Source organism: Microcaecilia unicolor, chromosome 5 (genome assembly GCF_901765095.1).
Source record: "Microcaecilia unicolor chromosome 5, aMicUni1.1, whole genome shotgun sequence".
Taxonomy (NCBI): domain Eukaryota; kingdom Metazoa; phylum Chordata; class Amphibia; order Gymnophiona; family Siphonopidae; genus Microcaecilia; species Microcaecilia unicolor.
This window is the reverse complement of record NC_044035.1, coordinates 71,218,850-71,235,839: the sequence shown is the minus strand read 5'-3', so window position 1 is coordinate 71,235,839 and position 16,990 is coordinate 71,218,850. Positions and strand designations below refer to the sequence as shown.

The window sequence follows — 16,990 nt, the reverse complement described above, 5'->3', positions numbered from 1 at the left end:
CCTTCCACTTGTCTACCCCACTAATTATAGCATTAAAATTAAAATAAATAAAATATAGAGATTGTGAGTTTTTTTACCTTTAAATTAGTGGCATCTGCTTTGACAGATTATCAGGTCAAATCATTCATAAATTACTTTGGCCTGACTACTAGATTAAAAGAGAACATTAAGCCAAGAGATGGTATCTGAAACAGCCCCACTGTGTAACAGCAGCACCTCTCACGAGCGTGGCCTAGTCCTTCTCCCCAGCCTGGCTCCAGCCTCGGGCCGGCCCGGGATAAACTTTTGCCATCAATGCACACAGATGATTGATTGCAATAGACTCGCTTCCTTACTTTTTGCTGCAGTCCAGGAGAAGTCCGGTGAAACTGCGCTGTCCGTGGCTCAAGGTGACTAGCAGCGTGTCGTTCAGTACCTGCTCGACCAGCACCGGCACCCAGGAGCCGGCCTGCAGCTCCCTCCCACCGGCATCCATGCTCGCCGCAGCTCGGTGCGGACTGTCAGGTCGCCTCGGCCGCTCCCCCTCCCCCGCTCCGCTCTGGACGCTCACGCCAGACGCGCCGATGACGCCATCGCCTCCGACTCCCTCTCGGCTGACGTCACAATCCTTAAATAAACGAAGCCGAATCCTGCAAGAAGTGAAAAGAAAGGAAAAGAACGTGGAATAGTGCGGCCACGTTATTAGAAAAAGTCGGTGCATGGGTGGTGCTTTTTTAGTGCATTATGAAAATCGTTTTGGAAACTCCCAAATCCTAACACTTTCCACTGTATTCCTCCCCCCCCCCCCCCCCCCCCCCCAAGTAAACAACATTAAAATTGTTATTAAAGTCGATCCATAATCTTTAGTGGACAAAAACATATCTCATTTTACACACCTAAACAGAGTGTCAGAGATTTAACATTAAGATCAACAGCATATAAATAAAGGCACACTTAATTTTCTCCAGCAGCACACAAAGCATAGGTGTACTGGGGATACGTATTTTCTGTGATTGTACTTTCACTTGTTCCCTTGAAATGCTCTCCACCAATTTAAACGCTCCAGTTTACAGGTCTGTGCCGTTGGAGAGGCTTAAAAAGTGCACGAACCTGCCTTAACTTGGGGTCTTATTGATGGTAGATGGTCAATAGTCTTTCTTGATGCATTCCATTCCTACAAGCATGGAATATTGATTTTCAGCACTGCTGCAACAACCACTTCATACATGTTTATTTTCCATCGTTGAAGTAAGTTATTGTGGGATACTAGACCTAAATTTTTGGATTTTTTACTCTGAGAGTAAGCTCTCAAACCAAGACTAATCCAAAATGATACCAAGAAGTTGCACATGTTGGGGACTTAGAGCAACACTGGCCTGTGAGTAAATTGTAAAGAAAGCTAACACAAATGGCAACATCATTCATAGCTTTTAAACAAATATAATTGTTCTTTGTTGTCTAGGTGCCAGATTTACTAAGCAGTTTCTCCCATCTTTAGTCTGTGAGAAAAGCTGTAGTGCTTCTGGCCCTTCCTGGCTGTCACCACTGTGTGAAATTTCATGCCTTATGAATACCAGTATTTTCGTATTTTTCCATCAACCACCACCTACTGTACTGTGTGCAGATATTTGTATTTTACCTTCAGGCTTGTTTTACCCCTCCTGTGCTCTAAAGCACCCATTAGGTGGGCTCAATAGGCCCAATTAATAAGCAAACAGCAAGAGACCTATTTACTAGCTGGCACTAACATGCATGTTAACATTAAAGTTAAGACACATTGAATAGGGGTAATTCTATAAAGAAGGCACCAAGAACACATACAATTGACCTGAATACTAGCATATATGTGTACACATATGTGGGTAAATGCCAAAATTCTGGCTAAGCACTGTTCTATAAATTGGTGCCTAAATGCAGTGGCATATAGTTCAAAGGTGGGTGTAGTCTAGGTGGAGCATGGACAAAGTATGTAAATTAACACCCTCCAGAGCTATAGCTAATTGCATTCTGTTTTAACAATCACGTCCTTGACCCCCAGTAATGATCAGTGGTTGCAGTAAGGACACAGGAATGCCCCCAACAGTTAATGCTGAGGTCTTGCACTTCTGGAAAGGGGAGCTTATTCTATAAAGGAATGTAGGTGCCCCCCCCCCCCACTTTATAGAATACTAGCGTAACAAGTAAACCCCCTGATTCTGTATAGAGCAACCAGAGTTGCGCACGCAAAGCAGGTCATAATCTGATTAGCGCGTGCAACTTAATTATCTTAATAAACCAGTCAGCACCGATAATTGCCACTTCACAGGAATTACTGGCATTAATTAGAATTTATATGCAGAACTTGCTAAGCATATTCTGTAAAGTTCTGTGCGTAAATTCTAAGATGCAGAACTAGAAAGGGGGCATGGCCATGGGCATGGAATGGGCAGGTCATGGGTGTTTCTGAAATCTATGTGCGCTGATATCGAATATACCCACTCCGCACCTAACTTAGTCGCTGGCACTTATACCAAGTTTTACTTGGCATAAATACCTGCAACTAAATTTAGTCATGTGGACAGGCGCTAGGTGTAGTCTATAAACTGCGCCTAATTTTAAGAATAGTTTATAGAATATGCCTAGATGTATTTTTTGTGCCGACTTTTACGGTGCCATATATAGAATCTAGTCCAAAATGTGCACATTTAACATACTACATTTTTTGTGGTTTTTAAAATAATCTAATCACAAGCATTTACACCAGCTCTAGGACTGGTCTAAACGATTACACCTACATTAATATAAGAACATAACATATGCATCACCATACCAGCCCACTATCCAACACAAGTACCTGGCAAGATCCCAGAAGAGTAAAACTAATTTTATGCTGCTTATCCTAGAAATAAGTAGTGGATTTTCCTAAGTCCATCTTAATAATGGCGTGTGTGCTTTTCTTATCAAAACCTTTTTTAAACCCTGCTACGCTAACTGCTTTTACCACATTCTCTGGCAACGAATTCCAGAGTTTAATTACACATTGAGTTAAGAAATATTTTCTCTAATTTGTTTTAATTTAGCTACTTAGTATCTTCATTTCATGCCTCCTAGTCCTTGTATTCTTGGAAAGATTATACAAACGATTCACATCTACCCATTCCACTCCACTCAGTATTTTATAGACCTCTATTATATCCCCCTCAGCTGTTTCTTCTCCGAGCTGAAGAATTCTAACATCTTTAACCTTTTCTCATAGGGAAGTAGTCCCATCCCCTTTATCATTTTCATCACTCTTTTCTGTACCTTTCTAAATCCTATTACCCCCGCCCCCCCCCCCCCCACCAATTCTATAAAAAGGGCAAAACAAATGTGCACGCAAATTTGGGTGTATGCCCAAACTGTGTGTGCATTTTAATTGAATGAGATAATTAGCACCAATTGTCTTTTTAACAAACAATTATTTTCACTAATTTTCACTATATCCAATTAACATGTTTGCACGTCATTTTTTTTAAGCGTGAGTTGGAGAAGGCATGAAAATAGGAGGGCCGTGGGCAGATTAGGGGCATGACTTTTAGTTACATGTATAGTTATAGAATAAGAGGGTTCCACACCTAAATATAGGTGCAGGCATTTGCACACATTTTTGTTGGTGCAAATGACCAAGCCTAAATGTAGGTGCAATTCCTGGGCTTAAGCACTATTCTATAAGCCCCCGCCTAACTTTAGGCCCAGTTTATAGAATACCGCTATGCACTTTTTTTGGCACCAATTTCTTAGGCGTTATTTATAGAGTCTCCCCCTATATCTTTTTTTTTAGATGCAGTGACCAAAATTGCACACAATATTCGAGGTGTGTATTTTGTCTGTTATACTAGTATTCTATAAAGCAAAGGAGGCAGATACATTCCTTTATCGAATAGGCTCCCTTTTCTAGAACTGCCCTTATTGAGTGCAAGAACTCAGCATTAACTGTTAGGGGCATTCCTGTGTCATTACTATAAACAGTTTAAGGGCCTGACTGATAAAGCAGAATGCAATTAGCTATACCTCTGGAGGTGTGGCAATTTCACTATGCTATTTGCCACATTAGCAGTTAATATGTGCTAACAACATCTGTGTTTGTGACATGGTCCCCACCCGGTCCCTGCCCAAACTCAAGGCAGGATTAACCTCTGTTATGCAGGGGCGTAGCCAGACAAGAGATTTTGGGTGGGCCTAGGCAAGAATTGGGTGGGCATCAAGTGTCCCCCCCCCCCTTCAAAAAAAAAATCCCAGCTGGTGGGAAAACGCTTCTTTCCACCTTGGCAGCAGTATTGCACTGAAAACTGAGCATGTGCAGGTGCCGGTGTCATGGAGAGTAGCGTTTTTGTTACCATCAGGGGGAAATCTTCAGCTGGCAGAGCTTGGGATTCCCACCAGTTACCACTAAACATGTGCTACTGCTGGGTGGGCCCTGGCTCACCCAAGCCCACCTGTGGCTACGCCACTGCTGTTATGCTCTAGACAAACAAGGTGTTGGGTCTCTCATTGTAACATAAGTACATTTTTAAACCTCTATAAACTTCGACCCCAGCTTTTGTCATAATCATATCCCCCTTCTCATCCTTCCACTTCCCTAACATAATCACCGTCATCTTCTCCCCCTCCCTACCCAATCCTTTCCAGCCAGCAGGAGTCAGTAAGTTAAGTACCTTGACAACTTGTGATCCGCTGCTGCGTGGTCCTTCTCCTCTGGGCTTTTCTCTATAGATGCTGTCGGCAGATCTCTTTTAACTATGGGGCCCTGCAAGGTGAGAACTGCAAAGGAAAACTGGCAGAAGAGGCAGCACTGCTCGCCATCTCCTGCCAATTGGAAAACTCTGCACAGAGGTGGTGTAGCTCTGGCTTGCTCCCACTGTTTTTGCTAAATTACCAGAGCAAATATCTTCCTTCGGAACCACTAAATTAACACATCTGACAAAGGCTTCATAAGTGTTTGGGCGCTAGGCAGGTGCCTAGTTTGTCTATGTTTTAATCCTGCGCTGCCCATAGCACACTGTCTAATCGGAATTTCCATGTTAGGTGTATGACTGTTTGATGTCTAGTGACAGCGCCTCCTGCACTTTCTCTCAAGATACACTGTGGACCGAGTTTACAGTAAGGCAAAGTCCTGTTTTCTTTGTGCACCAGAGATACTGCTTTCCATCTTCTGACTAGGCACAGAATCACATTTGCGACCCCTGAGGCAGGCGGCTGTGCCCACTGAAACACAGCCCGTGTCAGGTCCGATTTCACTGGTGCTTTCAACAAAAGATTTGAAGACCTCATCCCCATAGCTGGTCGTCATTTGTTTCAACCTTCCTGGACCCCTATTGCACCTAGGCTTTGTTCCTGTTGCTGAGTTAGCATGTGCTAACACTTCACATACTGCATGAGCTGTTAAAGTGGCACCACATTGTTAGTGAGCATTGAAGGCCTTGATAAACAACTAAGCAGTCTTGGTATGCAGTAATTTTACTTGAACTAACACTGCAGGCCTTGGTTTCTGCTCCATACTGTATTGTACTCAAGTAGACAATAAAGTACATAAGTACATAAGTAGTGCCATACTGGGAAAGACCAAAGGTCCATCTAGCCCAGCATCCTGTCACCGACAGTGGCCAATCCAGGTCAAGGGCACCTGGCACGCTCCCCAAACGTAAAAACATTCCAGACAAGTTATACCTAAAAATGCGGAATTTTTCCAAGTCCATTTAATAGCGGTCTATGGACTTGTCCTTTAGGAATCTATCTAACCCCTTTTTAAACTCCGTCAAGCTAACCGCCCGTACCACGTTCTCCGGCAACGAATTCCAGAGTCTAATTACACGTTGGGTGAAGAAAAATTTTCTCCGATTCGTTTTAAATTTACCACACTGTAGCTTCAACTCATGCCCTCTAGTCCTAGTATTTTTGGATAGCGTGAACAGTCGCTTCACATCCACCCGATCCATTCCACTCATTATTTTATACACTTCTATCATATCTCCCCTCAGCCGTCTCTTCTCCAAGCTGAAAAGCCCTAGCCTTCTCAGCCTCTCTTCATTGTGTAACCCGCTAATACTTCTGCTTTGAATAATAGTTATATGTATAAAAGGAAAATAAGATAAAATTCATTTTATAAGTATTGTGGTATTAAACATAGGTGTTATTAATGAGTGCATTGTTTGCTAGCATGCCTTAAAAATTTAGGGCCCTGTTTACTAAGCAGTGCTAAGGACGTGTTAGTGTTTTTAGCATGCACTAATGATTAGCATGCGGTACATCCTAAGTTGCACATGAGTGACTCAACATATGAGTGACTCTAGCGTTTAGCGTGTGCTAAAAACACCAGCGCGGCTTAGTAAACAGGGCCCTTAGAGTGTGCAAGATTGATATAATGTGCATTACCCTACATATTAACGCACGTACATAATCTGTACATAAAAAAATATCACTAAGCACTATTCTATAAACAGCACTTACAGTTATCATTTATTCATTTCATATACCACCTCTTTCATGTATGAGTTGAGGTGGTTTACATAAAAATTCTAAAATTTAGCATTAAAACATAGTAAAAAGCTTATGAGAAGAACGCCAATTTTGATAGGACAGACCAATATACACATTGAATATCATCCAGAGATCATTCACCCCAAGACAGCATACATATTAGGTAACATTAGGAGGTTGTTCACTCATAAACTACCACTGGCTGCCATGCTTCCTGTGCTCCAGCTGCAGGATCAACGGTTATCAAAGGACTCATGAAACTGGTAGGTTTTCAGGGCCATGAGAAGGATATATAAGACTTCTCTAATCTAAGGTATTTTGGCAAAGAGTTCCATAATGCAGGTGTCAAAAAGTAGAAGGCGTTGGACCTGGTTGGCTCCCATTTAGGCTCCGTATATAGAATAACTCTTAATGCTGGGAACCGTGACTACATTTAGGCACGACCATTTACACAAATGGAACCTTGGTGTAAATCCCTGCACCAATCCTGTTTATTCTACAACAATGTGCATAATTTAAAGGAATGCCCCTGATCTGTCCATGATCTGCCTATGGCTGTGCCTCCCTTTTGGACCCATGCCTAAATTAGAATGATAGGTATTATTAGGAAAGGAATGGAAAACAAAAATGAGGATGTTATAATGCCTTTGTATTGCTCCATGGTGCGACTGCACCTCGAATATTGTGTTCAATTCTGGTCGCCGCATCTCAAAAAAGATATAGTGGAATTAGAAAAGGTGCAGAGAAGGGTGACGATAATGATAAAGGGGATGGGACAACTTCCCTATGAGGAAAGGCTAAAGCAGCTAGGGCTCTTCAGCTTGGAGAAAAGGTGGCTGAGGGGAGATATGATAGAGGTCTATAAAATAGTGAATGGAGTTGAACGGGTAGATGTGAAGCGTCTGTTTACACTTTCCAAAAATAGTAGGACTAGGGGACATGCGCTGAAGCTACAATGTAGTAAATTTAAAACAAATCGGAGAAAATGTTTGTTCACGCAACGTGTAATTAAACTCTGGAATTCGTTGCCAGAGAATGTGGTAAAGGCGGTTAGCTTAGCGGAGTTTAAAAAAGGATTGGACGGCTTCCTAAAGGAAAAGTCCATAGACTATTAATAAATGGACTTGGGAAAAATCCACTATTTCTGGGATAAGCAGAATAAAATGGTTTGTACTTTTTTGGGATCTTGCCAGGTATTTGTGACCTGGATTGGCCACTGTTGGAAACAGGATGCTGGGCTTGATGGACCTTTGGTCTTTCCCAGTATGACAATACTTATGTACTTTGTGAATTTTAATTAAATCCAATTAGCACCAATGGTTGCTTGTTAAGATCTCAATTGATTTTGTATGGTATTGCCCCTGACTATTTGCTGCCCCTTGTTACTTTGTCTTCTCACAATTCAGTCTGGTGCAAGAGACTAGCTGTGTATTCATTTTCCTACCTGTAAGAAAGTAGTTTAGAAATCTATATATTCAGCTAGTTTTTCATACGAAGGTACTAAATGCTGGAATTCCTTGCGAAAAAATATAAGGTCCCAACATGATTATTTAGTTTTTCATAAGTTTTTGAAATCTTTCTTTTTCAAAACTTTTCTGCCAATTGATCTTGGTGCCTAATCCCCCCCTTCCATTCTCCCTATTATGCTTTATTATTGAATTTTTTTATATATTTACAATTCTTGCCTTATTGATATGTGTGGGTTAATGTATTTTGTTTCATATTTTGTAATTACTTCTTTTTAGATTGTTAGCCACATTAAACTCAGAATTGTATGGGAAAATGTGGAGTATAAATGTCATACCTACATAAATAAATAAATAAATAAATAATCGGTGCTAGTTGGCTCATTATTCAATTAATTTGTGCGTGCAGCCAAAGTTACGTGCACAATTTTAGCACCTTTTATAGAATTGGGATAATGTGTACAGCACTGCATATGTCTAGTATTAGTAGTAGTAGCACTAGAGGAGTAGAGGAGTAGCCGAGTGGTCAGTGTAGCGGACTTTGATCTTGGAGAACTGGGTGCGATTCCCACTGCAACTCCTTGAGACTCTGGGCAAGTCACTCAACCCTCTGTTGCCCCAGGTACAAATAAGTTCCTGTTTATACTATTTAAACCACTTTGAATGTAGTTGCAAAAACCACAAAATGCAAAAACCACAAAAAGGTGTTATATCAAGTTCCTTTCCTGCAGAATGTTTAGTCTATTTGAAATCTCTGCATGCTGTGGATCTCCATGTGTATATATGATTTACATGTGTAAATGCTGCTATTTACATGTGGATGTGTTTCTAATCACAACACACCCCCCCACCCCATTTTTTTAAAAGTTAAATGTGATTGAAGGAATTTTTCTTATTTATTTTTGGATGATTTAGCTCATGTCTTTCCAGTACTTCTCCTTAAAGCCGCTCCTCCAGTGACAATGAGGGGCATTTTCAAAAGAAACATCCAAGTTGGGATTTGGCCGTCTTTGTGAAACGTCTAAATCCTGGGGTGGAGAAAACCATATTTTCGAAAAAAGATAGATGTCCATCTTTCGTTTTGAAAATACCAAGGATGTCCTTGGATTTGGATGTCCTTAGAGATGGATGTCCTTAGAGATGGATGTCTTCGACTTTCGACGATTTTCGAAACCAAAGACGTCCATGGCAAAAACGTCCAAATGTAAGCCATTTGGACGTGGGAGGAGCCAGCATTTGTAGTGCACTGGTCCCCCTGACATGCCAGGACACCAGCCGGGCACCCTAGGGGGCAATGCAGTGGACTTCATAAATTGGTCCCAGGTGCTGAGCCCCCCAAAAACCCACTACCCCCAACTACACCACTACCATAGCCCTTATGGGTGAAGGGGGGCACCTAGATGTGGGTACAGTAGGTTTGTGGTGGATTTTGGAGGGCTTGCTGTTTCCTCCACAAACATAACAGGTAGGGGGTATGGGCCTGGTACGCCTGTCTGAAGTGCACTGGCAGTACCCACTAAAACTGCTCCCGAGAACTGCATGCGCTGTCATGGACCCGAGTATGACATGTGAGGTTGGCATAGAGGCTGGCACAAAATATTTTAAAGATGTTTTTTTAAGGTGGGAGGGGGTTAGTGACCACTGGGGGAGTAACGGGAGGTCATCCCTGATTCCCTCCCATGGTCATCTGGTCATTTCAGACACCTTTTTGTGCCATATTCGTAAAATATATCACATCCGGGTGAAAATGTCCAAGTTTTACTCAAGGATGTCCCTGCTTTTTTTCGATTATGGCTTAAAGACGTCCAAGTGTTAGGCATGCCCAAGTCCCGCCTTCTCCACGCCTCCAACACGCCCCCTTAAAATTTGGACATCCTTGCGATGGACTGCAGTTGGAGACGTCCAAAATCGGGTTTCGATTATACCGATTTGGACATCTCTGGGAGATGGACATCCATGTTCTGATTTATGTCGAAAGATGGACGTCCATCTGTTTTGAAAATGAGCCTGCAAGTCACGTTTGACTGTGTTATCCCTCACACCGTTATCCCTCACACCAGGTCCTACATTGAACTGAGAACAAGATCTAAAATAGTTCCCCATAATGTGATTCCAGAAGCAGTTTGCTTCATGAAAACAGTCATTTATGGCATCTAAAATCTACCCTCCCTAACGTGTCCCAATGAGACATTTACCCAATCAGCCAAATCTCCATTATTATCATGCTGCCATTTTATTAGCATTTCACTGTCTTGGTTCCTCATTCTGGCCAGGATGATGGTTGCACAACCTCATTACTATACTCTTTCCCAACTTCTGATGATGTTACCAATGGGTACTGCTGACAGATAATAGCTCCAAGGGGAACAAGCAAGCCCTGTCAATAGCTTTGAGTGGATGATCCCAGAGCCAGTCTGGTAACATGCAGCTGTGTAAGGCTAGTCATACCCAAAACAAAGAAATTCAGCACCTCTCCCAAGGAAGGGAAAAAGTCATGAGTAAAGAATTATGTGCCACGCCCTGCGGAGAGATGGTGTTGGATACTGAAGTTGAACAGAAATTACTGTCTGGAGAATCTGTAATTATGTGGTCAGAAATGGCGAGCTGGCTTGTAATGGGAAGGTGGTGTCCATCAAGGGGAAGATTAGAGAAGCAATGGCAAAGATTTAGGTAGACCTGACAGATTTGGAAGCTAGAGAAGATACAGGTAGAGAACAGAAGTCTAGGAGGATAGTATAAATGCTCTGAGAAAGGTAACAGAAGAACTCTAGGACTCCAACTGGGATCTAGAGCAGCAAACTAGAGGACCTATCATGGCATAATAATATTAGGATCCAGGGGATCCCAGAGAGATGCCTACAGCATCACCAGGAAAGTGGTATAGAAAATGTGATCGAGTCACTTAACCTTCTATTGCCCCAGGTACAAATAAGCAGCTGTATATGTAAACTGCTTTGAATGTAGTTAGTTGCAAGTACCACAAAAAGGCAGTATATCAAATCCCATTCCCCTTTCCCTTAGTTCTATTTAGTAGGTTATTTTTAAACTGGAAGGTAGGTTGTGTTTGGTTTTCAATGCCCCTTTTCTGCCAGAAAATATCAACATCTACACGTGAGGCCCTTTTACTAAGCTGTGTTAGCTGTTAACATGCACCTAATATAGGAAAAATGGCCCAACATAGGACGTACTGAAGCGCCTCACATTACTTTTGACATTTGTGCACACTAACTCCCAGATTCTATATAGGACGCCTAGAGATCTGCTCTGAAATCCAGGCGTATTCTATAACAATTCACATAACTTAATTGGCTTAACAAGCCAATCAGCGTTTTTACAAACTCTTAACAAGCAATCATGAGCAGTAATTAGCAATAAGTAGAATTTATGCGCACAACTCACTAAGCGTATTCTGTAATGAACTGCGCCCAAATTTTAATATGGGCAGTTCAAAAGGGGCATGGCTATGGGTGGGGAAATGGGCATTCCATGGGCGTTCCCAAATTTACTCTTGTTTTTATAGAATATGGCCCATTGCACATAAATCTACGCACAGGGATTTATGCCACATTTTCATTGGTATAAATGGAGGCATGTAGTTTTAGGCACTAGGATATCAACTAAGCATATTCTATAAATTGTGCCTAAATCTTATACTGCGCCTAAATCTAGGCGCCGCTTATAGAGTATGCTTAGGCAGAAATGTTTTCTGCACAGATTTTCTCGGCGCCATATATAGAATCTGGCTCTAAGCATGCGGGATTTAAATTTTTTTTTTTTAATTAGGTAGCATGTCAGAGGCAGAAAACGGGCAAAGTCTGGGTGTGGAAGCAGTAACCAGTTAGCACATGCACATTAGCACGCACTAGCTGTTACTGCAGGGTTAACACAGGAGTCCTTTAACCCCGGATTCTATATATTTATTTATTATTCAAGACTTGATATACCACTGAAGCTGACGAACAGATCACAGTGGTTTACAAAATAAAACCAAAAAGCATAGGAAAACAAATACAATAAATTATAGAAAAGAAAAAGCATACACTCGTATTCTGGATTTTTGCCTGCAACTTAATTAGTTAACCACCAAATCAGCACTGAAAATTGCCATTTAATCAATTAGTCACACTAATTGGCATTAATTAGAATTTACATGCAGAACTGTCTAAGTGTATTCTATAATATGATGCCCAAATTCATTTAAGAGTAGGATGAGCCCAGAGCACTTTCTATAGTCGGGTATACTAGAATAGGAAGCTAATTTGGGCTTCTTATAACCTACACCTTCAATGCACCTACAGCACAAGCTGAAGAAATAAAAGCAAGAGAATAATTCACACCCACTATGAATTAGGGCCGAATATTGAATAGGCCTCGATTTACTAAAATGCAGATGTGTAGCCAAAACACGTTTTCTTTTATGATCTAACCAGAAAGTGAATCCACAACAGATTTACAGAAGTGGACACCCAGTACTTTTACCTATCCAGTACTCGCAACCAAATCACCTAACAGGTGGTACGGTCAGTTATGACTAAAATCCAGAAAAGGACTAAATCTTGTTTAAGGGGCTTGTTTACTAAATTGCGTTAAGCACTTACCCCAGATTCTACATATGGCACCGAAAAATGTGACCCGAAATTTGCACATGGATCGGATATGCATGTGTAAATTAATTAGCTGATGAGCTATTCACTTGCAATAAATTGATGTTAATCAATTATTGCAGTTCATTGGCAGTAACTGAAATTTGCGTGTGCATCTTCCTGTGTGCTATTCTACAACATTTAAATCCACTAGTGTGCAATTCAAAAGGAGGTGTACTCAGGGGCAGGGCAGAGGCATTCCAAAATATTGCTCATGCTTTTATAGAATAGCGCCATTCCTGCACACAAATGCCACAAGTCGAGTGCCAGCATTTACACCAGGTTTCAGGTGGAGTAAATACTGGCACCAAACATTGGGTATGGGAATTGGCTCTACGCACTGATCCATACATACTCTGAGTGCTGTTTATGGGATAGCTCTCCATGCCGATTTTTTTCGGCACCAATTTTTCAGCACTGATTATAGAATTTACTCCTTGGTTTACCATACCATAACTGCAATAAGGGATTTTGTGATATTTGTGTGGTAAACCACACATTAACCCCAGGATTCTATATAGCATGCCTAGAGATCTGAACTGAAATCCAGGCGTATTCTATAACAACGCACTTAGTTTAATTGGCTTCACCATCTAATCAGCGTTGATAATGGCACTTAACAAGCAATAATGGGACCATTTATCACATAGTATATAATAAAGAAATATATAAGAGAAGCGGTATGTCAAATCCATGACTCTACCATTACCTTCTATATAGGAGGTGCTAAATGCTAACTCCAAGTTAAGGGGTCCTTTTACCAAGTTGTGGGAAAAAGGCCCTACAGTAGTGGCGGGGGCCGTTTTTACCGCACACCATGGCCCTTTTTACTGCTGGGGGTAAAAAGCCCCAAAAACAAAATGGCATGCAGCAGGGAGTCCTTACCAGAGCTTCTGCAGTAACTGGGCAGCACACAGCGATGCCCGATTACCACCATGCTAACCATTTCTGGTCCCCCCCCCCCCCTCCCGGAAATGGCATATGCTCGACCTGGAACTACTGCTGGAGGCTGCGTTAGGCCGGCGGTAGTCCTGGAATAGTGAGCGGTAAGCCTGTGTTGGGCTTACTGCTGCTCTGTAAAAGGGCCCCTAAGAACCATGTGGTAGCTGCAAATTTCATGTGGCACCTGTAACGGCAAATGTTGGGAACATCAATAGCCACATAAAATTTGCAGCTACTGCACAGTAAAGTCCCATGTTAAGCTGCAGTAACTGCAAACTTTTACTGTGGTTTAGTAAAAGGGCCTCCTCAATGTGCTTCTCTGAAGGAAGAAAGAAAGAAAGATTGTGCCATTCTCAACTCTATAGATATATTCTAGTCTGGTAATGTTTGGGGAAGATACCTTCCCCATACCAAATTATTAAAAAAGGTCTACCCCTGAATTCTATAAAACTTGTGTGCACAATTTAATTACATAACAAGCCAATTAGTGCCAATAAGTGGCTTGTAACAAACAATTATTGGCACTAATTAGATTTAATTAGAACTTTACAAGCCTAAATTTTATGAGCGGCCCAAAAAAGGGGGCATGGAAATGGGAAGGTCATGGGCATTTCTGGGGCACGATTTTGAGTTATGCACAAAATAAAGAGTCTGTGCGTAAATTTAGGCACAGGCATTTGCAGCACATTTTCACTGGGGCCTAAATTTACACACGAACCCTGGGTGTAAGCACCTAACTTTAAGTGCCTAATGGGCAAGATTCCAGAATACACTCTCACAGAAGTAAAAATACATACTCAGGGGCCTAGCTAGACTTCAGCGGGAGGGGGGTCCAGAGCCCGAGGTGAGGGGGCACATTTTAGCCCCCCAGCGCTGCCGACCCCCCCATTGCCAACCCCCCCATTGCCGCCGCCGCCACCACCACCAATAACTTTGATCCCCCCTGCCGATGACCCTCTCGACCCCCCCTCCTGCCGCCAACCCTCCCCCGCCGCTGCCTACCTTTGCTGGCGGTGGACCCCAACCCCTGCCAGCCGAGGTCCTCTTCTTCCGGCGCAAAGGTAGGCGACGGCAGGGGGGGGTCAAGAGGGTCATCGGCAGGGGGGGTCCAGGGCCAAATCTAAGGGGGCCCAGGACCCCGTGGCCCCACGTAGCTACGCCACTGATACAAATAGAAAACAAGAGGCAAAGTCCGAACATTACATGTTAAAAGCCGCTGTATGTAAGTGAACATGCAACTTTTCTACAAATGCGATCTCACCTATAAAGGGCATTTGTTTTCTATTGTTTATATGCAAGTCTGCATTGCCACTGAAAATATTGCCTTAGATAACAGAGGATGTCTGTGCAGGGCCTACTGAAAATGAAGGTGGCATTTACACCAAGTAGAATGTCAATGAAGCAAAAACCTTGAGAATTTCATTTTTCTTAATTCACATCTGCTGTACATTTAGAAATGGTCTGAGTGACCCAGCAGTTAAATGGCACAGTCTGTTTACTACACCAAAAATGTTTGATCGATGGAGGCACTAACACGTTTTTATTATGGGTGCATAGAGGGAGACGAAGCCATGTATTTCCCCCACCGGCTTAATCAAGAAAAATCAAAACAAAACAAAAAAAAAAAAACACAATTTCAATGTTAAATAGCATGAAATAGATTGGATATCTCGTTTTCAAGTTTTCCAACTAGATGGCTGCAGCAATCCGCTGTTCTCAGAAGCTCTTGATATATCGTCCCTATAGTTATTAAGATGATTGAAGAAACAAATTGAAAGCAAGTTTTAATTTCAAGACAGCAAGAAAGCTGCAACTTATTCCAGATGTATTATCTGATACCACATAGTCTGGATCGTTTAAAAAATTTGACCACAATTTATATTTAGTGTTGGTGACAAACAAATGTTGAAAGCAAATGAACATCCTACTACCCCCGGCAACACCACTGTCTGCAAGTACCTTTGAGAAGCGGCTTTTTGCAATTATTATATCTGTAAATAATTTCAGTTAGTTAACCTGAATGCGGTTATTTTAAACCTAGTAATATGTCTGAGACGGATCTAAAAAAGGATGCGCAGATCATACGTAAAGTATTGGAATGTTTAAACCTCTTTTGTGTTCAAATTCCTAAAAACGGTTTAAAATGCTCAATGCTTGCCACTCGGTTTACTGAACTTACTGCACTGTTGCTCTTGCTTACTGGAATACTTCTTTCAGCCATTCTATGACGGTGCAGATTTATAGGATTAAAACTAAAAGAAAGGTTATATAGTCACTGACGCTCACCCTCTTGCAGTTTTGCAGATGAAAATACTTGTCTACTGTAAACAGGAAAGAAGTGGAGCCAGAGCGATAGCAAACCCAGGTCTACGTCTAACAGGAAGCAATTGGTGGAAAACAGGCAGGAAAATAGAGAGAGAGAGCGAGAGAGAGAGAGAGAGAGACGAAAGTCCACGGCTCGTGTTACCTGAGTGGTCTTGATCTTCAGCCCTTAGCAATTAAATGTTTGACAATATGAAGGGGTTACTATGTGACATTTACTTTTCAGACCATAGCGCCCTCTAGTGGTCAGATGCGAAATGAAAGATTGCACTTAATACACAATAGAGGCGCACAGCACCACTCAATCTTCCTACTCCTCCCTTTACTCCCCACACCCCTCCCTTTAACCCTTCAGTAAATCACTCAGCCCAGTTTCTTCATGCTTTTATTAACAAACATAATTAATTTTCAATAGTGGAATAAATAGGCAACAGCTTTACAAAACAGGCATTTTGAAATACAACTAATACCTGCAGCTAAAAATCAACAAAAAAGTATGACACTTTAAGCATGAGCCTAAGTAGCCACCATGGCTTGTTGATAAGTACCAGTATATGAAAGAAGGGATATATTTACCAAGTGACAAGTATTCATTAACATCTTTACCAATATGTTCCATACACAGAATAAGGGTGCTTTTCCTCTGTCACCCTTTAAGCAATTAAATTAATTCTTTCTAAATCTATTAGGGAAGAAGTTTATTATCCATGCTTTCAGCTCCATAGCTCTATGCAAAATATGTGGTGAGGAGCAATAGGCCAGGATTTAAAATGACACTCTTTATGCTGTTTTACAGCCAAAGCTTTTCAGTTAATAGTACCAGATGAATTACTGTTGAAAACACAGCCAACTGCAGGACCAAAATCAGTTGTGCATAGGTAAGGGTGGGACACTGACAGATCAGAAACTAGCAAAGCTCCAAAATGGGAAATGTATTTCTGAAATTAGGGACCCAAGAGATGGAATACTCATCCACTTACCTTTTAACAGAGATGGTTGCTTTCAAGATAAGAAAGCCAGGGCCAGGCCCGAAGCTTGTTTACAAGTTTCAAACTTGTGTTAATTCAACCTCTATTTGTGTACTATATATGTGCAGATACTGTCCTATGTAAGTATACTTAGGCATGGAGAAGGCAATTTTCA

At 41.7% G+C, this 16,990-nt stretch overlaps 1 protein-coding gene across 3 annotated transcripts in view; it reads right to left on the bottom strand.

Annotated features, from left to right (window-relative positions):
- The window catches only part of PWWP2B (PWWP domain containing 2B), a 102,539-nt gene extending 86,532 nt beyond the window's left edge, over positions 1–16,007 (bottom strand). The window contains exons 1-2 of one of the 3 annotated variants that reach the window (XM_030202991.1): positions 15,993–16,007; positions 336–629 (exon numbers count right to left, since the gene is read on the bottom strand). In XM_030202991.1, the coding sequence (XP_030058851.1) occupies positions 336–475 (140 nt within the window). In that variant the 5' untranslated portion in view covers positions 476–629; positions 15,993–16,007. The other 2 variants (XM_030202989.1, XM_030202990.1) reach the window with 2 other exon arrangements.
- Between the last annotated feature and the right edge of the window lie 983 nt (positions 16,008–16,990).